The sequence below is a fragment of the Myotis daubentonii genome, chromosome 3, assembly GCF_963259705.1.
Source record: "Myotis daubentonii chromosome 3, mMyoDau2.1, whole genome shotgun sequence".
Classification (NCBI taxonomy): domain Eukaryota; kingdom Metazoa; phylum Chordata; class Mammalia; order Chiroptera; family Vespertilionidae; genus Myotis; species Myotis daubentonii.
The window spans coordinates 107,288,123-107,314,665 of record NC_081842.1 but is presented as its reverse complement, the minus strand read 5'-3'; the positions used below and the strand labels follow the sequence as shown (position 1 = coordinate 107,314,665).

Here is a 26,543-nt window from a genome sequence, read left to right as displayed (position 1 = left end):
GAGACTGATTTAAATGCTTATCCATGCTATGATAATTTCATTCTTTTCAAGGTTTGCAAATGTTGCAGTTTATGGGAAAGTCTTGGATTGTGTATTTTTCTCTCTCTGAGCTAGACTTCAGTTTGAGCCTGCTCTCTTTATCCCTTTGACCCACTCCCACTGCATTTATTAAAAGTTTTGTTTCAACTTCACAGATTCTATTCCTGTGACACAATTTACAGAAAGAAGAGGCAGCTCACACACAGAATTTACCAACAAAACTTTTATTTCAAGCTAGTTTTCCTGGTACACTGCCATCAAAGTCTCCAGCCAGCCCTCTTGAACTCCATCCCTGGAGCTTTTTCCTCAGCAGCTGGACTTCTGACTTCAGGGAGATATTTTTGCTGTCAAAAAGAAAGTTTCAAGAAGATCTAAGTTGGAATATTGAAGTAAAATAGTTACATATCTTTAAGGAAAAACTAGAAAGTTTATATGTCTTAAGAAAATCCTTAAAAGAATTATCATTTTTTGTGCAACAAGACAGCTTAGCCATGAAATCGGAAGCAACATTGCTGTCACTTGTCCATGTGGACAGAAATCCTGTAGAATGAGCCAGGTTTGGCTTTATGTTAATTGAAATGTTTCCCTAAGAAACAATGCTATAAATGGGGATTTAGATCTTGGATACCACACCCAAGTCTCTTTTACTAGGAATGAGTATGATTAATTATAGGAATAAGTAATGATTATTATACTTGTATTAGTAATATATCATTAATGGTGTTGACATGATGCTATAGGTAAAATTATATTTTAGGCTAGTAAGTTTGTGGTTTTGTGAGAAATGTGGTCCTTATACTCAGGATTTTTGAGGCACTGTCCTCCTGCACCTCCTTCCCACTTCAGCTGCTCTGTGCCTTCAGTCCCACAAGGTGCCCACAGGGAAAACATCCACAGAACTCAAGAGCTGAACAACATACTTAGAATAGGATATTATATGTATCTATAATAATAAAAGTGTAATATGTAAATCGACCAAATAGCCAAACAGCAGAACAACTGTCCGGACGACCATGCTATGACAACCACTGATGCCAGGCCAGCCAAGGTGGGTGCAATGCAATTGGCCGGGGGGCCCGCCATCGCCCCATGATTGCCCCCAGAGGGAGGCCCAGGCCACTGACTGGTGGGGCTGTGGTGGGTGGGCAGGGCCTCCCTCTGTGGGGTGATCAATCATGGGGTTCCCAGACTGTGAGAGGGTACAGGCTGGGCTGAGGGACCCCCCTCCCAGTGCACAAATTTCATGCACTGGGCCTCTAGTATTTAATAGTTTTCCTGATTTTAAAAGTAATTTAAATGTTAAGGAAACCTTGAAAGAAATGGAAAAGTACAATAAGAAAATAAACCTCTCTCATAATTTTACCATTTAGAGTCACCATTAATATTTTAGTAATTTCTATTCAGTCTTACATATATACTAGAGGCTCGGTGCACAAAATACATGCACAGGGGGTGGGTCCCTTAGCTTGGCCTGCACCCTCTCCAACCCGGGACTCCTCAAGGGATGCCAGACTGCAGTCGAACATCCCTCTCACAATCTGGGACCTATGGGTCCTAACTGCTCGCCTGTCTCCCTGCCTCATCGCCCCTAACCGCCTCTGCCTGCCAGCCTGATCATTCCCTAACTGCCCTTCCCTGCTGGCCTGATTGCCCCCTAACTGCCCTCCCCTGCCGGCCTGGTCACCTCTAACCCCCTCTGCCTCGGTCCCCACCACTGTGGCTTTGTCCGCAAAATGTCCAGTCTAATTAGCATATTACCCTTTTATTAGTATAGATGACATATAATATATATGTAATATGTAGAGAGAATTTGAATAATATTTCAAATACTATTTTGTAGACTTTTTATCACTCAATATTATATTGTAAGCATTTTTCCATTAAAATTTAAGACATGATTTTTTTATGTTAGATAGCACTTTAGATGATAAGTGTAGCAAAACTTAGTGTAGATGATTTGCTTGTTTTCAGTTTTCCATTAGCATGAAATAACATGGCAATAAATGTTTTTTGGCATGATTGATAATTTTCTGAGATCAACTGCCTGGTCAAATTATTAAAATTATTTTGTCGAAATATTAGAGTTATTGTAACAAAACACCAAAAGATAATGACTTTCATGGAGAGCCTAAGTAACTAAGAAACTGATCAAAATCACAATAACAAAGGTACTATTTTCATACTGATGTTGCTAATAAAATGGAGAAAAAGATAGGAATGAGAGGAAATAAAATGTCGCTTGAATATGAAAAAAAAATTAGAATCATTATTTTATATTTCTTGAGAGCTGTGGAAACATTGTATACTTCCCCCAAATTATATGCAATATATACAGTTATTGATTGGAAAATTGAAAAATGAAATCTTTGCCAAACTGATAGCTTCCTTATTCAAAAAGTTATCTTATGGTTGTTTAAATCTTATTTTTAAATGGTTTGATTATTAGGAAGGTTAAACATTTTTATAAGTTCAATTGTCATTTGTATTTCCTGTCCTATGAATTGTCCTTATGCATTTATTATATGAATCTGGAAATTACATTTATCAGAGTGTCCTTTATTATATCAGGAATAGTTACATAAGTTTGATTAAAAATAAAACCAGAGTTTCTTGGTCATCTCAAAACAATAATCTTTGAATGGAAGCGTGGTGTGTCACATCACATACATGGTCAGTGGATCAGATATTTTTATGTAAACATTAAGTTTATTTAAATATGATCACTTCCAATAAATTTAGCTTACCTTTTTATTTCATTACAGTGTAAGTGCTTTCCATTCCAGCATCAATGTGACTACTAACATGGCAATGAAATAACCAGGTTCCAACATCTCTTGTATACATTTTTACAGTTTTATAGACACCAGGAGGAAGGTCATAAACGTCGGAGCGATACAGTCCAGAATCCTTAACAAGGAGACAAAACATCATTAAATAGCTTATAAAAGGTATCAGTCAGCCATTTACACATTATGCCATTTGCTGTGACTCCCCACTTCTAATAGACTTTGTTAAAGGACAATTGGAAAGCACTATGTGCTGCTGCATGTCCCCTCTGAGTACAGCTGAGGGTTTGGAGGAGGAGCAAGTCCCAGAAAATTTCAGTGAGAGGCCACAGGGACAGCACCTCACTCTAAAAGGGTTTCTGTGTCAGTGTTGGTGTTAGATGTCTTGTTAGCATCTCCTACAGAAGAATGCTCTAGATTTCAGAAAACATCTGGTTTCACAAATCCCAAAGGTTTTAACTGAAATGTTCCTAACTAGGGATATAATCAGAAAAACTCATGGTTATGGGACGGAAAGGAACTCACCTGGCTCCTGCAGCTCCATCTGCCTTCCAGGGATTGGGGCTGAGGGCTGAGGGCCTGTATGGTGAATTTCTCTTCCCAATAGAGAATTTGATATTTAAGAGACCACAAAGTATGTAGGCTACCTTGATTTTGAAAGATGAAGCTCAAGGTCCTGGCTCAAATGGATTAGAAAGAGAATTTAAGAGGGAGATGAGTTGTTCTCCATAATAAAATAGCAAGCATGTGGAAGATGAGGGATGTATTGGAGAGAGTAGCTTAAGATAAGGTCCAGAATAATTTGGAGCGAGAAGAGATGTCAAGAGAGTCTGGAGGGGAAGAATGCAGGAAAGAAGTCCTGAGAAGGAAGGACAGTGAAAAGCAAGAGAGGCAGAAGCTCTCAGGGATGCATGGTGAAGGGGTAATTGAAGATATGGGGTGTCTAATAGCAAATAAGCGCTTGCCATTACTGTGTAGTATTGAAAAAAAAATAAAGCCTTTATTTACAGTCAAATTTTCACTAAAAGTCTATGACCCACAATGGCCTTGATTTTGTGGTTGCTTAGGAGAATCAGACTCAAGGAGAGATGAGAAAATAGCAGCCACAGGAGGTGAGAGGTAAGGGAGATGAACAGAAGTAGGAAATGAGAGCTGGAGGCGACTAGAAGAAATTTAGGCTCTCAAGACTCATGGAGACATTGGAAGGTACAGAGGAGGAAGGTGGAGCCATTCCCCATTGGATGCAAAGTGCAAACTTGAGTCATTGCTATTGAGGAAAATCAGTTTTGCTAAGGTGACAGTAATATTGATGACAAGATACATTTTAAGATGTAGAGCACAATATGAAATAATTTTAACTAAGAATTGACAATTGTCCAAGGCAATATGTACCTGGAGCTCTGGCACAGAGAGCAACTGTAGCCTTAGCAAACTGGAGACAACTAGCTGGCTTGTGCCAAGACCAGGTTAGTAACCCCGGAGGGCTGCTCTTTGCCCCCCAGGAGTTCCAGGGAGTAAAGCCCAGCAGCTGTATCAATGCTGAACTAATTAAATTCCACCTCCAGGGAAGGAGAATACTACTTGTGATCATCTGTGAGGAGTTCAGTGCAAGTGGCTAGAGTGGAGAGGTGGTGGACTAGGCTCTGTGGTATAAATAGGATCATTCTTAAGAAAGGCAGTTTTGTGAAGTGGTTAAGAATGAGGGGTTCTGGCATGAGATCCAGGAGTTCAAATCCTACTTCTACCACTTCCTGTTTGTAGGAAAGTTCTTTATCTTGTTAATCCTTTATTTTATTCCCCTATCTCATAGGGAAGTTGTTAGGGTTCAATAAGAAATCCATGCAAAATATTAAGCATAGCATCTGGCACATAGGCAGTACTAAATAAAGATTAGCTATAATTATCATTATAGAAATGTTGTTATAAATTCCACTTAATCTGACCCCTGTTAATATAATCACTTATATAGATGTGGCCCTTGAAGGGTAACTCTTTGATTTCCTTTTATCTCCACACAACACTTGGCATAGCTCTAAAAACTTCAAAGGCATTTGCTGAATTGAGCTGATCTGAACTGAACATCAAATATACTGTAGAGAACTTAGCCAAATTTTAAATAGCTTTTTTGTTCTAATTTTTAAAGTCCAACACAAACAATTATGAAATTAATAACAATACTAATATCTAGGTTTTTCCTTAAAATATATGGGAAGCATAGGTGCAAGTATAGAAAGGTCATGATTGTTGGACCTGGGTTATGGGTAAAGGGGTGTTGTATTATATTATTCTACCTACTTTATTATATAAAATTACCTACAATAAAAATGTTTTTAAGCCCCCAAATAGTTTAACAGGAATAAATGTGTTACTAAAGGATAGGAAAGAAAGCAACACACCAGTAAAACTTTGTGTAAATTAAGTCATGTACTCATTTAATTTATTTCTATGATAGGCCTTGAACATTAAAGAAGCTATGAACATAGCACATCTAGAATTCAGAAAGCTTTATGTGAAACTTCTATCAGTGTGGAAAAGATGGACTGCATTATGCCAAATGCTTAAATTAAATGTTGGAGGTGTATAATATATAAAATGTAATTGGTCCTCAATTTTACAATGATCTAAAGGTAATATGCAAATTAACTGTGACTCCACGACAAAGAGTGTGGCGCCCATAGCCACAAAGATGGCGGTGCCGGTGGAAGCCAAGGAGCCGGTGGACACACAAGCCCACAGGGGGCCCGGACCCCAGCCCCAACCCCGTGTAGCCACAGCACTGGGCTGCTGAGGCCAGAGCGAGTGGAGACACAAACCCGCAGAAGATGACCCTGATTGGGCCGGTAGCTATGATGCCCACTGTAGCCAGCAAACTGGCTGATCAGGGGTTGGGGCCAGTGGCCAACCTCGCAGCCCTTCCCACCTGCTAGCCTGCCCCTGATCGGACTCTCCCATCCAGATCAAGAGCAGGGCGCTCAGAGCCTGGACCCTTCCTAGCAGACCCGAGTCCATGGGGTTGAGAATTCTGATGGCCCGGCCCAGAGAGTAGAGGTGCCTGAGGGGCAGGGACAGGGACCACAGGCCTCCAGGGAGCACCTCAGAGTCAGCGAGGAGAGGAGAGGGCCTGCGAAGGAAGAGGAGGCGAAGCCAGCCGACATTAGCCCAGAGTCCAGCCCTTCCCCTCCAGAGGCAGCAGGACCTAAACCCAGAGCCCCAGCCCCAATAATGAAGAGCCCTAGGGAGGCTTCAGGAAGCTCTACGCAAAGCTGTGTGTTGAGAACTAGAGACTTCCTGAGGCACTGACGTAGACCACACTGTGGCTGGTGCAACTCAAGTGGAGCTGGAGCACACCACGCACAGGCAGGAGCACTTTGCTGCAGAGAGGCAGTCCCTCCTGGAGCTGGAGAGATTTGAGCACAGGGCCCTGGAGCGCAAGGCTGGAAGAGGAGCTGAAGGGCCTGTCCAACCTCCGGGCTGACAACCAGCGCCTCAAGGATGAGAATGCGGCCCTGATCCACGTCATCAGTAAACTGTGCAAGTGACCCTGGAGGACTTACTCCTGCCCCCGCATTTATACAGCTGCTTCTGCCACACGCACCGCTTCCCCTGTGTGAACATGAGTGACAGAGCTGCTGGGGAGTCTCTGAGAAGCCATAGCCTCCCCTTGGGACCTCCAGGCTGGGAGGTGAGGACAGAGCCCCCAGGAGCCAAGGGGGCCATCTGAGGCCATGGAGACAGGAGGCTGAGCCAGGTAGGGGGACCAGGGCTGCAGGCAAGACCAGGAAGGAACCAAGGACCAGGAAGTGCCAGGACCAGTAGCCAGGACCAGAGTGGTCACCCAGAGGTCCCCTTTCACATGTGTTGCCACCAGTCACCCCTCCAGCCTCTGAGTAGGGATCTGAGAATGTGCCAAGCATCCCACTGGCCTGGGCCAGGTGGGCCTGTATATAGGGTCCATGTGCAATAGGGAGGGATGTCTTCTATTTTTTGCTGCCCCCTCCCCAATGCTGTCCCGGGCAGGGGGAGAAGGTATTTTTGAGACATAATACAGGCACCACAAATAAAAGTTGTAAAGTTGCCAAAAAAAAAAAAAAAAGAGTGGCCCAGCCAGCCAAACACCCTCTCCCTCCCCCCAACCCCCGCCAGCCCTGCCCTCAGTCAGCCTGCCCCACCACAATAGGCCTGCAGCCCCTTCCCATGACTGCCTGCCTCTGACCGCAAACCCCCATCCCAATAGGGGGCAGGGCCGGCCAGCCAATCTCTTGCAGCCCCTCCCCCTGCCAGGCCCCACCTCAGATCGCCCCCCCACCCCCATCAGGGGCAGGGATGGCTGGCCAACCACCCATAGCTTCTCCCCCAAGACACTGGTCCCCATTGGCACCCTCCACCCCATTTGGGGGCATGGCCAGCCAGCCCACCGACCACAGCCCCTTCCCATGGCCAGCCCCCCCCCCCATTGGCTCCCCAACCCCAGTCAGGCCAGTGGGGGCGCAGTTGGGGGCGATCAGGCCAGCAGTTGGTGGCAATCAGGCTGGCAGGCAGAGTGGTTAGGGGTATTCAGGCAGGCAGGCAGGTGAGCAGTTAGGAGCCAGCAGTCCCACATTGTGAGAGGGATGTCCGACTGCCAGTGCGGGATCGGGCCTAAACTGGCAGTCTGACATCCTCCTAGGGGCAGGATTGGAGAGGGTGCAAGCCGGGCTGAGGGACCCCCAATCCCCCATGCACTGGGCCTCTAGTGTTTATATAAGGGATTAGGATAGGAAATAAAGAAAATGCTTCTTAAGTAAATAAACAATCCTAAATTGGGAATGGAAAAAGGGAAGGATAAAACTGAAAATACTTAATATAAATGAGAGAAATGGCCAGTCAAAAGTGGTCAGTAAAGAAACAGTTATGGCCGAAACCGGTTTGGCTCAGTGGATAGAGTGTCGGCCTGCGGACTGAAAGGTCCCAGGTTTGATTCCAGTCAAGGGCATGTACCTGGGTTGCGGGCATAGCCCCAGTGGGAGATGTGCAGGAGGCAGCTGATCGATGTTTCTCTCTCATTGATGTTTCTAACTCTCTATCTCTCTCCCTTCCTCTCTGTAAAAAATCAATAAAATATATTTAAAAAAAACAGTTATGGAGAAGTATGACAGATAGGGTGAAAGAAAGCAATTCAGACAGAAGATATAAAGAGACTAAGAATACATAAAATAGAAACAGATGGTAAAAATCATATGAAAAGGTACAATAAAGCCAGTTGACACCTAGTACCAAATTTTTGTTTTATAAAAAATGTTGAAGGAATGATAGAAGTAGAAAGCCACTATTTGTAACCCCCACTATAAAATTTGATTTGGGCAAGGATCATCAATGGAACTTTTTAAAAAAAAGTACAAGGTGAAAAATTATAGGAGAATAAAATACATTTAAAAAATCTCTTCTCTATAGATTATTAATTATAATAGGAAGATGATACTTTTAAAATAGAGAGAATAGTATACATTATCTTAATAAAGTTATCAAACTTAGCTTCACCAATATTAGAACCTGTTGACAGCAGAGCCTTTTGATGTGATATATGATAAGTACATAATATCACCTATGGAGTGTCCTTGCCAATGATATTAAACATGGATTCTATCGTGAGGAAACTATAAAATCAATGCAGAATATAGAATATTCTACATAACAACTGGCCTGGACCCCTCAAAAATGAAATTTCAGGAAAAATCAAGAAAAAAAGGCAAAAGGCTTGTTTTGATTTTTAGGAAAGATATGACAATGGCAACCAAATGCTATGTATAAATGATTAGATCTTGGGTTAAAGAAAAGAATTATAAAGAGCATTTTGGGAACACCTAAGGATATTTTAATGGATTGCATGTTAGATTATATTATTGAATTACTGTTCACTTTAGGGTGTGAAATGTTATTGCTGTTGGGGCAGAGATTGTCCTTATTCTTAGGTGCACATACTTTAGTATTTAGGAGTGAAGAGTCATGATGTTTGTAATTTGCTTTCAATTAGGTTCAGAGAAAAAATATATAAGGAGAAAGTAAATGTGCCAAAATGTATATGACTACTCAAGATATTTTCCTTTCATGCTTTAGGTTTGAGCGTTTAAAAATTAAAAAAAAAAAGATGGAATAGAAAGGTTAAAACTGCCCTAGCTGGTTTGGCTCAGTGGATAGAGTGTCTGCTTGTGGACTGAAGGGTCCCAGGTTTGATTTCAGTCAAGGGCATGTACCATGGTTGCAGGCTTGATCCTCAGCCCTGGTTGGGGCATGTGAGGGAAGCAACCAATCACTGTGTCTCTCTCACATTGATATTTCTCTCTTTATCTCTCCCTTCCACTCTCTCTAAAAATAAATGGAAAAATATCCTGAGGTGAGGATTCACACACACACACACACACACACACACACACACACACACACACACAATGGTACAACTAAAGATGATTATCAATGTCTTATTTACTTATTGAGTAAATTCATATTAGAGTGAGAAATGCAATTCATATATTCACGAGCAATTATCAAATGTCCATGAGATATAAAAAGCTAAACGCATAATTATTTACTTGCATCTAATATATTATAGATTATATATTTTGAGCATAGTTTGTTACCTTGCCATGGAATTAAATGGAGCTTCCCAAGGTTCTTACCGTATAGTCAAAGCTGTGGCCATGGAAGTGAACTGTGTGCAGGTCGAATTCACTCCCCATGCCAATCAGATAGAAATTCACTTCATCCCCAACATGAAATGTGAGACCTTGGTTATTTCCAAACAGTCTTCCATTAATTGCTGTAGGTAGACATAGTTTTATTATGTTCAAAAAGGATTTGAAATAATGTATTTAAAAACAACAACATCTTATAGAAAATGTCATGGGGGAGTTTCAATGTGGCTATAGAGTAAGTGGAACTACATTCACCTCTTCTGAGTGCCAAACGAGATTTACAGCTAAATTACTAGTAAAGTGCAATCAACCTGAATGACCAACTGAAGGACAGCTGTACTGGAGTGTTATATCCAAGGATTTATAGAAAAAGCTATATAGAGACTTGTAAGAAGGGTGGAGATGTGAAAAGAGCTGGCTCCTGCACCCATGTATGGTAGCTGAAAAGCTGGAGGGATATCTTGGATGCAAAAGACACCCCTGAGGAACATGGGGTCTCAGTCCCATGCCAGAACCCCCAACACAGAGCATCAGTGCTGGGAGGTAGAGCCTGCATAGCATCTGGTAGTGAAAACCAGGAGGGACTCTGAAGGGAAGAGGAGGGAGTTTGCTAGAATCCTAGGTGCTCTCCTAAAGGGACAATATACAGGATCTTGCTCCAGGACACTCACCCAGGGCTCTGGTAGAGGAAAGGCAACTCAAGGCATATGGAAATCATAAAGAGAAGACCTGGGTGGTATGGCCTTGAAGATAAGTCTGAGAGTCAGCTACTGAGGTCCCAGTCCTGAGTCAATATCCCACATCACCCTAAGGCACCATCTTCCCAGGCTTGGGCATTCCTATTCTTACAGCACCAGCCTGGGGAGTCCACTAACTTGGTCCTCAAATACTGATGATACCGCCCTGTCAAGCTTGTGTCTGGCAGAAAGGAATGTTGGCTGAACCCAATAGGGACCTTTGCTGCGTTCTTTCTTTGGAGAAACTATTGGCACTCAGACAGACATTGAGCTGTGAGGCTTTGGAATGGGGGCCAGTCTTCCTCTTCACCTGCAGGCTTGGCCAGCATCACTCCAAATGGGAAACTATTTGGTTCTATCTTCCCAAGTTCTGGTGGCCTCAGACATTGAGTTGAGATCCAAGGGAGGGTTGTGGTAGGGCAGAGAACACCACTCAGAGCCGGGACCTTTGAATTACACTTCCCTCAGATACTCTGGTCCAGCTTGAGTGGGTATGGCTACACAGCCACGGGGAGCCTTAAAGCTCGCTCCCTTCCCACAGGCTCTGCTGGCATCACCCTCAACAAAAAACTCTCTTGATCTATTTTTCAAAGTCCCGGTGGCTCTGCCCTGCTGAGCTTGCTCCTGCAATGGGGAGAGCTGGCTACATCCAATCTGAACTGGTGGTATACTTCTCCTGGGGGAGCTAGAATTGGAAACTCTAGCAGAGACTGAATAGCATGGCTCTGGAGTAGGGGACCACATTCTCCCCATTGAGTGCCTGACCACACTGCCCCCAAGTAGAGAACTCACTTGCCCTATCCTCCCTACCCAGTTTCCCACCCTAATGAGCTTGCACCAAGTGAAAGGGGCTGTGGGGTATGGCAAGTTTGGGCCCACTCTAAAATCCTTCTTCAAAAGGCTCTAGAGCAGCAGTTCTCAACCTGTGGGTTGCGACCATCGGAAAACACATATAGCATATCACATATTTACATTACGATTCATAACAGCAGCAAAATTACAGTTATGAAGTAGCAATGAAAATAATTTTATGGTTCGGGGTCACCACAACATGAGGAACTTTATTAAAGGGTCGTGGCGTTAGGAAGGTTGAGAACCACTGCTCTAGAGGAAGTCCAGGAAACCTCAGGGGGTGGCAGAGTAGCCAACAGTTGGATGCCAACCTCATAGAGCCTTGGACCCTTTACTGATCTGCCCCCAGCTCAGAGATCCAGGAAGCTGACTCTTATACACAGCTTGAGCCCTCCCATGCACACCTAAGCCCAGTAGACAGAGCCACAATCAGTGAATAGTGTGGTAGCCCAGGGCCAGTTACATACAATGTCTGACATCAACCTGCTCCAGAATCCCACCCAAGAGCCCAGGAACCAACACAACCATTGGTGGGCTTCAAATGTCACCAAAACCTGACCCAACAAGCCACACAAATGGCACAGCCAAAGGGAACTCCAGCAGGCACCAGAACCTGCTGGGAACAACTCCATTTTGGGGGGCAGATTTATACACAGTGAAAAAGATCTAGGAGAACCAAGATGGCGGCATAGGTTAACGCCGGAGTTTGCTGCTTTGAACAACTACTTCAAAAGTGAAACCAAAAAACGGAAGGGACATCACCCAGAACCACAGGAACGCTGGCTGAGTGGAAGTCCTACAACTAGGAGGAAAGAGAAACGCATACAGACACTCAGAGGAGGCGCAGTGCTGAAGTCAAATTCTGAGGTGCGGAGTGTGCGGAGCGGGCTGGCGGCGTAGGGCGCGGTTGTTGTTTTCAATCGGGAGGGAGTCGCAGACTCTGAGCACCAGATCCGGGCGAGTCTTTAGGGACCCAGACTCAAACGGGAGAAGCGGGACTGTCTGGCTTCGGTCAGAGCGAGTGCAGCTTTCTCTCCAAGCTTTGCAGCGGGTGCTGGGACTCAGAGAGGCAGAGCCCCTTGGGACAGGACTGAGAGCCGCCATAACTGCTCTCTCCGGCCCACCCTGTTGATTCTGTGCGACCCGCCCCGCCCAAGCCCTGCACAGAGGCATTTGCCGGATAGCCTCAGGCAAAGGCTAGATTAGCACCTCCCTAGAGGACAGAAGTTCTCTCACTGCTGACACAGCTGATTCTCATAGCCACTTGGCCTGAAGGTCAAACCCTCCCTGGAATTAGCTACAACAATCAAGATTTATCTATAAGACTGCGAACAAAGACCACTAGGGGGTGCACCAAGGAAGCATAACAAAATGCGGAGACAAAGAAACAGGACAAAATTGTCAATGGAAGATATAGAGTTCAGAACCACACTTTTAAGGTCTCTCAAGAACTGTTTAGAAGCCGCCGATAAACTTAATGAGATCTACAACAAAACTAATGAGACCCTCGATGTTATGTTGGGGAACCAACTAGAAATTAAGCATACACGGACTGAAATAACGAATATTATACAGACTCCCGACAACAGACCAGAGGAGCGCAAGAATCAAGTCAATGATTTGAAATGCGAGGAAGCAAAAAACACCCAACCGGAGGGGCAGAATGAAAAAAGAATCCAAAAATGCGAGGATAGTGTAAGGAGCCTCTGGGACAGCTTCAAGCGTACCAACATCAGAATTATAGGGGTGCCAGAAGATGAGAGAGAACAAGATATTGAAAACCTATTTGAAGAAATAATGACAGAAAACTTCCCCCACCTGGTGAAAGAAATGGACTTACAGGTCCAAGAAGCTCGGAGAACCCCAAACAAAAGGAATCCAAAGAGGACCACACCAAGACACATCATAATTAAAATGCCAAGAGCAAAAGACAAAGAGAGAATCTTAAAAATAGCAAGAGAAAGAAACTCAGTTACCTACAAGGGAATACCCATACGACTGTCAGCTGATTTCTCAACAGAAACTTTGCAGGCCAGAAGGGAGTGGCAAGAAATATTCAAAGTGATGAATACCAAGAACCTACAACCAAGATTACTTTATCCAGCAAAGCTATCATTCAGAATTGAAGGTCAGATAAAGAGCTTCACAGATAAGGAAAAGCTAAAGGAGTTCATCACCACCAAACCAGGATTATATGAAATGCTGAAAGGTATCCTTTAAGAAGAGGAAGAGGAAGAAAAAGGTAAAGATACAAATTATGAACAACAAATATGCATCTATCAACAAGTGAATCTAAGAATCAAGTGAATAAATAATCTGATGAACAGAATAAACTGTTGATTATAATAGAATCAGGGACACAGAAAGGGAATGGACTGACTATTCTTGGGGGGGAAAGGGGTGTGGGAGATTCGGGAAGAGACTGGACAAAAATCGTGCACCTATGGATGAGGACAGTGGGTGGGGAGTGAGGGCAGAGGGTGGGGCGGGAACTGGGAGGAGGGGAGTTATGGGGGGGGAAAAAAAGGAACAAATGTAATAATCTGAACAATAAAGATTTAATTAAAAAAAAAGAAAAAAAAGAAAAAGATCTATACTTATAATCAGCCAGCCTGAGGGTTAACTCCACCCATGAATGGACCAATAGCATTGAAAACTCAACTACAACAGGAAGGGGCATAAAACCCATGCAAGAAACATTTTTGGAGCATCAAGAACAGGTGATCTAGAAGATTGTGCCATCAAAGCCAACAAAGTACCTACATCAGAAAGCCCTGAAAACAAGCTTGGGAGTCATAGTAGATCTACTTAATACACAGAGTAAAACACAAAAAAGCAGACAAAATGGGAAGACAAATATTAAAGAACAAGAGAACTCCCCAGAAAAAGATTTAAATGAAACGGAAACAACCAAGATAACAGATGCAGACTATAAAAGAATAATTATAAGGATTCCCAAAAGCTCAGGGAAAGAATGGATGATCTTGGTGAGAGCTTAAACAAAGAGATAGTATTTAAAAGCACATAAAAAAACATAAAAAAGAATCAGCCAGAAGTGAAGAATATATTTGAAGGAATCAACAACATTTTAGCTGAAGCAGAGGATCAAATCAGGGATTTAGAGGACAAGATAACAGTAAGGAGAGCAATGAAAAGAAAAATGAATTTTTTAAAAATGAGGAAATTCAAAGGGACCTCTGGGACAACATTAAGCATAACAACATCTGCATCATGGGGAAACCAAAAGGAGAAGAGAGTAAGCAAGGGATTGAGAACCTGTTTCAAAGAAAAATGACTGAAAACTTCCCTAATCTGAATAAGCAAAAAGTCACAGTTTAGGAAGCACAGAGTCTCAATCAAGATGAACCCAAAGAAGCCCACACCAAGACACATCATAATTATAATGGCAAAGGTTAAAGACAAAGAGAGAATCTTAAGGGCAGCAAGAGAAATACAGTTAGTTACCTACAAGGGAGCTCCCATAAGGCTGTCAGCTGTTTTCTTAACAGAATGCTTCAGGCCAGAAGGGATTGGCATAAAGTATTCAAAATGATGAAAATCAAGGACCTACAAACATCACTATTCCATCCAGCAAAGCTATCATTTAAAATTGAAGGTGAAATACAGCTAAAGGGGTTCATTACCAACAAACAAGTATTGCAAAAAATGTTAAAAGGCCTTCAGTGGATAAAGCATCGGCCAGAGGACTGAAGGGTCCCAGGTTGATTCTGGTCAAGGGCACATGCCCAGGTTGCAGGCTCGATCCACATTGTGGGGCATGCAGGAGGCAGCCAATCAATGATTCTCTCTCATCATTGATGTTTCTATCTCTCACTCCCTCTCCCTCTCTGAAATCAATAAAAATATATATTTTTAAAAAGCCTTCTTTAAGAAGAAGAAAGAAGAAAATAAATACATATAGAGAGGAACATAGGAATAAAGATTCAATAGCAATAAATAAGTACCTATCAATAATAACTTTACATGTGAATGGATTAATGCTTCAACCAAAAGATCTATGGTAGCCGAATGGATAAAACCCCCATAACCCATATACTAGTATATGCTGTGTACAAGAGACCCACTTCAGAACAAAAGATACCCACAGACTGAAAGTGAAGGGATAGAAAAAAATTCATGCAAGTGGAAACAAACAAACAAACAAACAAACAAACAAAGCTGGGGTAGCAATACTTATGTCAGACAAAATCGACTTCAAAACAAAGGCCATAACAAGAGGCAAAGAAGGACATTACAGAAAACTAATAGGATCAACCCAACAGGAGGATATAAACCTTGCACCCAACATAGCCGCACCTAAATATATAAAGAAATCTTGGTGTACATTAAGGGAGAGATTAACAATATAGTCAAAGTTGGGAATTTCAATACCCCATTGGCATCAATGGAGAGATCTTTCGGACAAAAAATAAGGCAATAGTGACCTTAAATAACACGCTGGATTGGATGGATTGAATTGATATTTAGCGAATATTTTATCCCAAAGCAGCAGAATACACATTCTTTTCAAGTGCACATGGAACATTCTTTAAGATATACTAGTACCACATGCTAGGATATAAGGTAAGCCTTAATAAAGTCAACAAGATTGAAAGCCTATCAAGCATCTTCTCTGACCACAATGGTATGAAACTAGAAATCAATTATAGCAAAAAACTCAAAAACACTCAAACACACGGAGGCTAAATAACATGTTATTAAACAATTAATGTGTTAACAATGAGACAAGTATCTTGCCCTTGTCCAAGCAGCAGCAGCCACACAAGCAGCGTGCCAAATCCGAAGAGCAGCAGTTCTGCGAGCGACCCAGCCCCATTCGAGGAGCAGCAGCAGCCCACCCCGGTCCGAGGAGCAGCAGCCACACAAGCAGGCTGCCCACATCCGAGGAGCAGCAGCCCTGGGCAGCACAGACCAGTCTGAGGAGCAGAGCCACAACAGCCTGCACCTGTCTGACAAGCAGCAGCCGGGTGAGTGGCACGTCCCCGTCCGAGGAGGAGCAGCCATGAGTGCAGCTCATTCCTGTCCAAAGAACCCCCGTCTGAAGAGCAACAGACTCGCAATCAAACTGTCCAAGTACTAAGAGCAGTAGCCCCACAAGCAGCCCACCACATCAGAAGAACAACAGCAGTGTGCAGCCAGCCCCCATCCAAGGATCAGCAGCCACGTGAACAGTCTGCTCCAGTTCAAGGAGTAGCAGCTGCGTGTGTAGCCCGCACCCATCCAAGGAACAGCAGCCTCGTGATCAGCAAACCCTGTGTCTGAGGAACAGCAGCTGTGTGTGAAGCCTCCCCCACCAGCCAGAGGAGCCACCACAGCTGTGAACAGCACCCATCAGAAGAGCTGCTGACACTGAAGGGCAGCTGCTACCACAACCACCCGAAGAGCAACCACAGCCCGAGAAGCCATTGCCACCCAAGGAGCAGCCCCTGAATGACTCAACATCTAGATATGTCAGTGAGATCAAACAAGGGTAGACAAAGAAACCCCCAAAGGAAAGAAGAGGAGGACTTGCCAGAAAAGCAGCTAAGTGAAACAGAGGCATTCAGCATGACAGAAAAAGAATTCAGATTAAGGGTCCTAGAATGCATAAAACGGATGGAGAAAAAAAATCAACAACTTAAGCAAGAAGCAAGAAGAAATGGATGAAAAAATAAACAACTTATGTAAGAATCAAAAAGAAACGGATGAAAAAATCAAAAAATTAAGTAAGAACCAAGAAGAAATGAAGAGTGATATAGCTGCAATAAAAAATACCATTGAAAGTTTCAACAGTAGACTAGGAGAAGTGGAGGACCAAATTAGAAAATTAGAAGACAGGGAAGCAAAACACACCCAAACTGAACTGCAACTGGAGAAAAAAATTAAAAGACAGGAGGAGAGCCTAAGGGAGCTATGGGACAACATGAAACAAAACAACATACGAATAATAGGGGTGCCAGAACAACAGAAAGAGGAACAAGGGTTAGAAAACCTATTTGAAGAAATAATATCAGAAAACTTCCCTGAGGTGGGGAAGAAAAAAGTCACACAAGCACAGAGAGTCCCAAACAAGGTGAACCCGAAAAGACCCACACCAAGACACATCATAATTAGCATGGCAAATGTTCAGGACAAAGAGAGAATCTTAAAGGCTGCAAGAGAGAGATGGAAAGTTACATACAAGGGATCTCCCATTAGATTATCAAATGGTTTCTAAACAGAAACACATCAGGCCAGAAAAGAATGGATGGAAATTTACAAAGTGATGCAAAGCAAAGGAATGAATCCAAGAATACTCTATCCAGCAAGGCTATCATTCAAAATTGAAGGCGAAATAAAAAGCTTCACAGACAAAAAAAGGCTAAGGGAGTTTATCACCACCAAGCCAGCAATGCAAGAAATGCTAAAGGGACTGGTGTAAAAAGAAGAAATAAAAAGCTCAGAAAGAAAACAGGCACAAAAAATAGAAATGACTACAAACAAGTACCTTTCAATAATAACTTTAAATGTAAATGGACTAAATGCTCCAATCAAAAGACATCGAGTGGCTGAATGTATAAAAAACCATGACCCATATATTTGCTGTCTATAAGAGACCCACCTCAGAATAAGGGACACACAGAGACTGAAAGTGAAGGGATGGAAGAATATCTTTCAGGCAAATGGAAATGAAAAAAAAGCTGGGGTAGCAATACTTATATCGGACAAAATAGACCTCAAAGTGAAGGCCATAACAAGAGGTAAGGAAGGCCACTTCATAATACTAAAGGGATCGATATAACCCTGATAAATATATATGCACCCAATGCAGGAGCACCCAAATACATAAAAAAAAAAAACTCCTGGAAGATATCAAGGGAGAGATTAACAACAACACAATCATAGTAGGGGACTTTAATACACCACTGACATCACTGGATAAATCCTCTAGACAAAAAATCGGCAAAGAAAAAGCAATCCTAAATGACTCACTAGATCAGATGGACTTAATTGACATCTTCAGAACATTTCACCCCAAAGCCAAGGAATATACATTCTTCTCAAGTGCTCATGGGACATTTTCAAAAATAGACCACATATTGGGTCACAAACAAAGTCTCCCCAAATTCAAGAAGACTGAAATCATACCAAGCATCTTCTCAGACCACAATGGCATAATATTAGAAATAAAGAACAAAAAAACAACCCAAAATACTCAAACTCTTGGAAGCTGAATAGCATGTTATTAAATATTGATTGGATTACCAATGAGATCAAAGAAGAAATTAAAAACACCCAGGAAACTAATGACAATGAAAACACAACAATCCAAAACCTATGGGACACAATGAAAGCAGTCCTGAGAGGACAGTTTATAGCTCTACAGGCTTATCTCAAAAAAAAAAACAACAAGAAAAAATGGTAGTAAATCATCTAACTCTACATCTCAAAGAACTAGACAGAGAGCAACAAAAAAAGCCCAGAGTGAGCAGAAGGAAGGAGATAATAAAGATTAGAGCAGAAATAAATGACATAGAGACCAAAAAAACAATACAGAAAATCAATGAAACCAAGAGCTCGTTCTTTGAAAGGATAAACAAGATTGACAAACTTCTAGCCAGGCTCACCAAGAAACAAAAAGAGAGGACCTAAATAAACAAAATCAGAAATGATAGAGGTGAAATAACAACAGAACCCACAGAAATACAAATGATTGTTAAAAAATACTATGGACAACTCTACTCCAACAAACTAGACAACTTGGAGGAAATGAACATATTCTTAGAAAAATACAACATTCCAAAACTGAATCAGGAAAAATCTCAAAATCTCAATATGCCAATAACTATGGAAGAAATTGAAGCGGTCATCAAAAAGCTTCCAGCAAACAAAAGCCCAGGACTGAGCGGCTTCACAGGGGAGTTTTACCAAACATTCAAGGAAGAACTAAAACCTATCCTCCTCAGATTACTACAAAAAATTCAAGAGGAAGGACCACTTCCAAGCTCATTCTATGAAGCCAGCATCACCCTAATACCAAAACCAGGTAAAAACAACACAATGAAAGAGAATTACAGGCCAATATCCCTCATGAACATAGATGCCAAAATCCTCAACAAAATCTTAGCAAATCAGTTCCAGCAGTACATCAAAAAGATCATACACCATGACCAAGCAGGATTTATCCCATGGGCGCAGGCATGGTACAATATCCGCAAATCAATAAACGTGATACATCACATAAACAAATTGAAAGAAAAAAACCACATAGTCATATCAATTGATGCAGAAAAAGCATTTGACAAAATGCAACACCCATTTTTGATAAAAACTCTCAGCAAGGTGGGATTAGAAGGATCATACCTCAACATAATAAAAGCCCTATATGACAACCCCACAGCCAACATCATACTCAATGGACAAAAACTAACACAATTTCCCCTAAGAACAGGAACAAGACAGGGATGCCCACTCTCACCACTCCTGTTTGACATAGTACTGGAAGTATTAGCCATTGCAATTAGACAAGAAGAAGAAATAAAAGGCATCCAAATTGGAAAAGAAGAAGCAAAACTGTCCTTATTTGCAGATGATATGATATTATACATAAAAAACCCTAAAGACTCCATCAAAAAACTCTTAGACTTAATAAATGAATTTGACAATGTAGCAGGATACAAAATTAATGCCAAGAAATCTATGGCATTTCTATACACCAACAGTGAAGTTACAGAAAGAGAGACTAAAAAAGCAGTCCCATTTACCATCGCACCAAAAAAAATTAAGATACCTAGGAATAAACTTAACTAAAGAGGTAAAAGACCTCTACTCAGAAAACTACAGGACATTGAAAAAAGAGATAGAGGAAGACATAAACAGATAGAAGAACATACCATGTTCTTGGATTGGTAGAATCAACTTCATTAAAATGTCCATACTACCCAAAGCAATCTATAAATTCAATGCACTTCCCATTAAAATACCAACTGCATATTTCACAGACCTAGAACGAACTCTCCAAAAATTTATCTGGAATAAAAAAAGACCCCGAATAGCTGCAGCTATCCTGAGAAAGAACAAAGTAGGTGGGATCTCAATACCAGATATCAAGCTGTCTTACAAAGCCACCGTTCTCAAAAATGCATGGTACTGGCACAAGAACAGACATATAGATCAATGGAATAGAATAGAGAGCCCAGAAATCGACCCGAACCAATATGCTCAATTAATATTTGACAAAGGAGGCAAGAACATACAATGGAGTCAAGATAGTCTCTTCAATAAATGGTGTTGGGAAAATTGGACAGATACATGCAAAAAAATGAAATTAGACTACCAACTTACACCATACACAAAAATGAACTCAAAATGGATAAAGGACTTAAATGTATGACAGGAAACCATAAAAATACTAGAATAATCCAAAGGCAACAAAATCTCAGACATATGCCGAAGCAATGTCCTCACTGATACAGCTCCTAGGGCATTAGAAACTAAAGAAAAAATAAACAAATGGGACTACATCAAAATAAAAAGCTTCTGCACAGCAAAAGAAACCATCAACAAAACAACAAGAAAGCCCACTGCATGGGAAAACATATTTGCCAATGTTATCACCAATAAGGGTTTAATCTCCAACATTTATAGGGAACTCATACAACTTAAAAAAAGGAAGATAAACAATCCAATCAAAAAATGGGAAAAGGACCTAAATAGACACTTTTCAAAAGAGGACATTCAGAAAGCCAAGAGACATATGAAAACATGCTCAAAGTCACTAATCATCTGAGAAATGCAAATCAAAACAATGATGAGGTACCATTTCACACCTGTCAGAATGGCTATCATCAACAAATCAACAAACTCCAAGTGCTGGAGAGGATGTGGAGAAAAAAGAACACACGTGCACTGCTGGTGGGAATGCAGACTGGTACAGCAACTATGGAAGACAGTATGGAGTTTCCTCAAAAAACTAAAAATGGAACTCCCATTTGACCCCTTGATCCCACTTCTAGGAATATACCCCAAGAAAACAGAAACACCAATCAGAAAGGATGTATGCACCCCTATGTTCATAGCAGCACAATTCACCATAGCACTGCTGGTGGGAATGCAGACTGGTACAGCCACTATGGAAGACAGTATGGAGTTTCCTCAAAAAACTAAAAATGGAACTCCCATTTGACCCCTTGATCCCACTTCTAGGAATATACCCCAAGAAAACAGAAACACCAATCAGAAAGGATGTATGCACCCCTATGTTCATAGCAGCACAATTCACCATAGCACTGCTGGTGGGAATGCAGACTGGTACAGCCACTATGGAAGACAGTATGGAGTTTCCTCAAAAAACTAAAAATGGAACTCCCATTTGACCCCTTGATCCCACTTCTAGGAATATATCCCAAGAAAACAGAAACACCAATCAGAAAGGATATATGCACCCCTATGTTCATAGCAGCACAATTCACCATAGCTAAGATCTGGAAACAGCCTAAGTGCCCATCAGTACATGAATGGATTAGAAAACAGTGGTACATCTACACGATGGAATACTATGCTGCTGCAAAGAAGAAGTAATTCTTGCCATTTGCAGCAGCATGGATGGAACTGGAGAGCATTATGCTAAGTGAAATAATCCAGTCAATGAATGAAAATTACCACATGATCTCACTCATTTATGGATAATAAAGACCATTATAAACTTATGAACAAAAATAGATACAGAGGCAGAGCAGCCTTGAAAAGACTGTCAAACTACAGCGGGAAGGCCGGGGAGGGTTGGTGGGTAGGAGGGGACGGTAAGAGATCAACCGAAGGACTTGTATGCATGCATATAAGCATAACCAATGGACATAAGACACTGGGGGGTATGGGAGGCCAGGAGATTGTCAAGGGCGGAAAAAAAGGAGACATATGTAATACTCTTTGTAATACTTTAAGCAATAAAACAATTAAAAAAAATGTGTTAACAATGTGATAAAGGAAAAAATAAAAAGTTACCTGGAGACAAACAAAGTTGAACACAAAACAACCCCAAATCTATGGGACACAGCAAAAGCAGTCCTGAGAGGAAAATTCAGAGCATTATAGGCCTACCTCAAAAAGCAAGACAAATATCAAGTAAACAATGCAATCCAACACCTAAAAGAATTATAAAAAGAACAACAAACAAAGCCCAGAGTAAGTAGAAGAAAATAAATAAGGTTAGAGCATAAGTAAATGACACAGAGTCTAAAAAATGATACAAAAAATCAAAAGCTGGCTCTTTGAAAAGATAAACAAGATTGATGAGCCTTTAACCAGACTTATCAACAAAAAAAGAGAGAGGATCCAAATAAATAAAATCAGAAATGAGAGAGAAGGATTAACAACTGACATCACAGAAATACAAAAGGTTGTAAGAAAATATTAGGAACAACTATATGCCAACAAATTGGACAATCTGGGCATCCTATATAAGGGTAATATGCAAATCTTCCGAATGGTGGAACCACAGGTCACTATGATGTGAACTGACCACCAGGGGGCCCACGCTCAACACAGGAACTGCTCCCTGGTGGTCAGTGTGCTCCCACAGGGGGAGCGCTGCTCAGCCACAAGCTGGGCTAATGGCTGGCGAGCTCAGTAGCCTGCCTCTGCGGCAGTGCTAAGGATGTCCAAGTGATGGCTTAGGCCTGCTGCCTGCGAAAAGGCTCCCTGACTGCGAAAGGGCGCAAGCTGGTCTGAGGGACTCCCCACCCCAGTGCATGAATGTCATGCATGGGGCCTCTAGTAGTGTATACATTTATAGAAACATACCATCTTCCAAAACTGATTCAGGAGGAATCAGAAAGTCAGAATAGACCAATTACAACTAATGACATTGAAGTAGTAATTTAAAAAAACACCCAGCAAACAGAAGTCCTGGGCCAGATGGCTTCATAGGCAAATTTTACCAAACATTTAAAGAACTAACACCTATCCTTCTCAAACTATTTCTAAAAATTCAAGAGTAGGAAGAACTTCCAATCTCATTTTATGAAGCCAGCATTACCCTAATTCCAAAACCAGATAAAGACACTACAAAAGAAATTTATTGGCCAATATCTATGATGCTAAAATCCTCAACAAAAGATTAATAAACCAAATCCAGCAATAAATTAAAAAGATCATACACCATGACCACGTTGGATTTATACTGGGGATGCAAGGCTGGTACACTATCCACATATCAATAAATGAGATATAACATATAAACAAAATGAAGGGTGAAAAATCACATGATTATATCAGTAGATGCAGAAAAAGCATTTGATACAATCTAGCATCCATCCTATCTAATAAAAGAGAAACATGGTAATTGGCATACGACTGCTACCCTTCCCATTGGCTAATCAGGGCAATATGCAAATTAACTGCCAGGCAAGATGGCGGCCGGCAGCCAGGCAGCTTGAAACTAACATGAGGCTTGCTTGCTTCAGTGACAGAGGACTCCAACGTTCCCCGCCTGCCGCTGCAGGCCTCTGAGCTGCAAGCAACTATGTAACAAACATAGAAGCTAAACAAAACCCCAGAAACCTGCCGGGCTTCAGTCAGCAGGATCGCAACATTGTAAGCAAAGGCCAGAAACCTACTTTAAGCAGCGGAGGCCTAAGAGCTGGAGCCAAGCCTCAAAGCTAAAGCTGGCCCAGAATAAAAAAAAAAAAGAAAGAAAAAAAGGAGCGGTTGGGAGCTTCAGTCACCCTCAGCCTGAAAACAGCCCTCAGCTCCTCATCCAGACTGGCCAGGCACCCCAGTGGGGACCCCCACCCTGAAGGATGTGTGACCAGCTGCAAACAGCCATCATCCCCTCACCCAGGCTGGCCAAGCACCCCAGTGGGGACCCCCACCCTGATCCAGGACACCCTTCAGGGCAAACCAGCCAGCACCCACCCATGCACCAGGCCTCTACCCTATATAGTAAAAGGGTAATATGCCTCCCAGCACCGGGATCAGCGTGACAGGGGGCAGCGCCCAAACCCCCCCCACCCACGGGCCCTGCTCTGTGTGTGACAGGGTAGAGCCATAACCTCCCCCCCCCCCACCCACGGGGCCCTGCCCTGAGTGTGAGAGTGGCGGCACCCCAACCCCCTGATCGGCCCTGCTCTGTGGGTGATAGAGGGCGGCGCCCCAACCCCCTGATGGGCCCTGCTCTGTGCGTGACAGGGGCTGCGCCCCAACCCCCTGATGGGCCCTGCTCTGTGAGTGACAGGGGGAATGCCCTAACCCCTTGATTGGCCCTGCTCTGTGCATGACAGGGGGTGGCGCTGCAACCTCCCCATCGACCCTGCCTTGAGTGTGACAGGGGATGGTGCCCCAACCCCCCAATCGGCTCTACCCTGAGCGTGACTGAGGGTGGAATCACAACTTCCCGAGTGCCCTGTTCTGTGTATGACAGGGGGCAGTGCCCCAACTCCCCAGTCGACCCTGCTCTGAGCCCAACCAGGGCTGCACCTAGGGATTGGGCCTGCCCTCTGCCACCCGGGAGCAGGCCTAAGCCAGCAGGTCGTTATCTCCCGAGGGGTCCCAGACTGCGAGAAGGCACAGGCCGGGCTGAGGGACCCCTCTCCCCCCCGAGTGCACAAATTTTTGTGCACCAGGACTCTAGTTTATTGATAAAAGGCCATATACGACAAACCCACAGCCAACACCATACTCAATGGGCAAAAACTAAAAGTGTTTCCCCTAAGAAGAGGAACAAGACAGGGATGTCTGCTTTTACCACTCTTATTCAGCATAATTCTGGAAGTCCTAGCCACAGCAATCAGTCAAGAAGAAAAATAAAAGGCATCCAAATTGGAAAGGAGAAAATAAAACTGTCATTTTTAGCAGATGACATGATACTGTATATAGAAATACTAAAGACTCCACCAACAAACTATTAGAATTGATAAATAAATTTGGTAAAGTATCCAGATACAAAATTAATATTCAGAAATTGATGGCATTTTTATGTACCAATAATGAACTATCAGAAAGAGAAATTAAGAAAATCCCATTTACTATTGCAATAATAAAAACAAGGCACCTAGGAATAAATTTAACCAAGGAGACAAAAGACTGCACTTGGAAATTTATAGGCTACTCAATAAAGAAATTGAGGATTATACAAATAAGCAGAAGCATATATCATATTCATAGATAGGAAGAATTAGCATCATTAAAATGTCCATACTACCCAAAGCCATCTATAGATTCATTGCAATTCCTATTAAAATACCAATTGCATATCTCACCGATCTAGAACAAATATTCCAAAAATTTATATGGAACCACAAAAGACCCTGAATAGCTCCAGCAATCTTGAGAAAGAAGAATAAAGTTGGAGGTATCACACTACCTGATATCAAACTATACTCCAAGGCCATAGTACAAAAAACAGAATGGTACTGGCATAAGAACAGGCAGATCAATGGAACAGAATAGAGAGCCCAGTAATATATCTACACCTTTATGGTCTATTAGTATTTGAAAAGGAGGCAAGAACATACAATGGGGGGAAGACAATGTCTTCAACAAATGGTGTTGGGCCTAGCCGGTGTGGTTCAGTGGTTGAGCATTGACCTATGATTCCTGGTCAGGGTATATGCTCAGGTTTCAGCTTGATCTCCAGTAAGGAGCATGAAGGAGGTAGCCAAGTGATGATTCTCTCTCATCATTGATGTTTTTACCTCTTTCTCCCTTTCCTTTCCTCTCTCTGAAATCAATAAGAACATGTTTATTTTTATATTTTTGAAATATATTTTTATTGCTTTCAGAGAGGAAGGAAGAGAGAGAGGTAGAAACATCAATGATGAGAGCGAATCATTGATCACCTGCCCCCTACTTGGATTTGAGCCCACAACCCGGGCATGTGCCCTTGATGGAAATCAAGCCCAGGACCCTTTAGTCCACAGGCCCATGCTCTAGCCACTGAGCCAAATCAGCTAGGGCAGTCAGAACATATTTAAAAGAATAAATGGTGTTGGGAAAATTGAACAGATACATGCCAAAAATGAAACTACATCACCAACTTACACCATACACATGAATACATTCAAAATGGATAAAAGACTTAAATGTAAGATGTGAAACCATAAAAATCATGGAAGACACCATAGGCAGTAAAATTTCAGACATCTCTCAAGCAATACTTTTCCTGATATATCTCCTTGGGCAAGGGAAACAAAGGAAAAAATAAACAACTGCGACTACATCAAACTAAAAATCTTTTGCACAGCAAAAGAAACCATCAACAAAATGAAAAAGGCAACCTACTGAATGGGAGAACATGTTTGTCAATGATACATCTGTAAAGGGGTTAATATCCAAAACATATAACATACTCATACAACTCAACATCAAGAAAATAAATAATCCAATTAAAAGTGGGCAAAGGATCTGAATAAGCAATTCTCCAAAGAGGACATACGGATGGACAATAGCCATGTGAAAAGATGTTCAATATCACTGTTCAGAGA

General features: G+C 42.2%; 1 protein-coding gene across 4 annotated transcripts in view; it reads right to left on the bottom strand.

Moving 5' to 3' along the window:
* Nucleotides 1-247: 247 nt before the first annotated feature.
* Nucleotides 248-26,543, bottom strand: part of LOC132230554 (ceruloplasmin-like) — a 60,910-nt gene continuing 34,614 nt past the window's right edge. For 2 of the 4 annotated variants that reach the window (XM_059688178.1, XM_059688180.1), the window contains 3 exons: nucleotides 9,479-9,618; nucleotides 2,784-2,946; nucleotides 248-383 (listed from right to left, as the gene is read on the bottom strand). In XM_059688178.1, coding sequence (XP_059544161.1) covers nucleotides 2,788-2,946; nucleotides 9,479-9,618 — 299 coding nt within the window. In that variant the 3' untranslated portion in view covers nucleotides 248-383; nucleotides 2,784-2,787. Of the gene's footprint in view, nucleotides 411-2,783; nucleotides 2,947-9,478; nucleotides 9,619-26,543 lie in introns of those variants that run through there. The other 2 variants (XM_059688179.1, XM_059688181.1) reach the window with 2 other exon arrangements.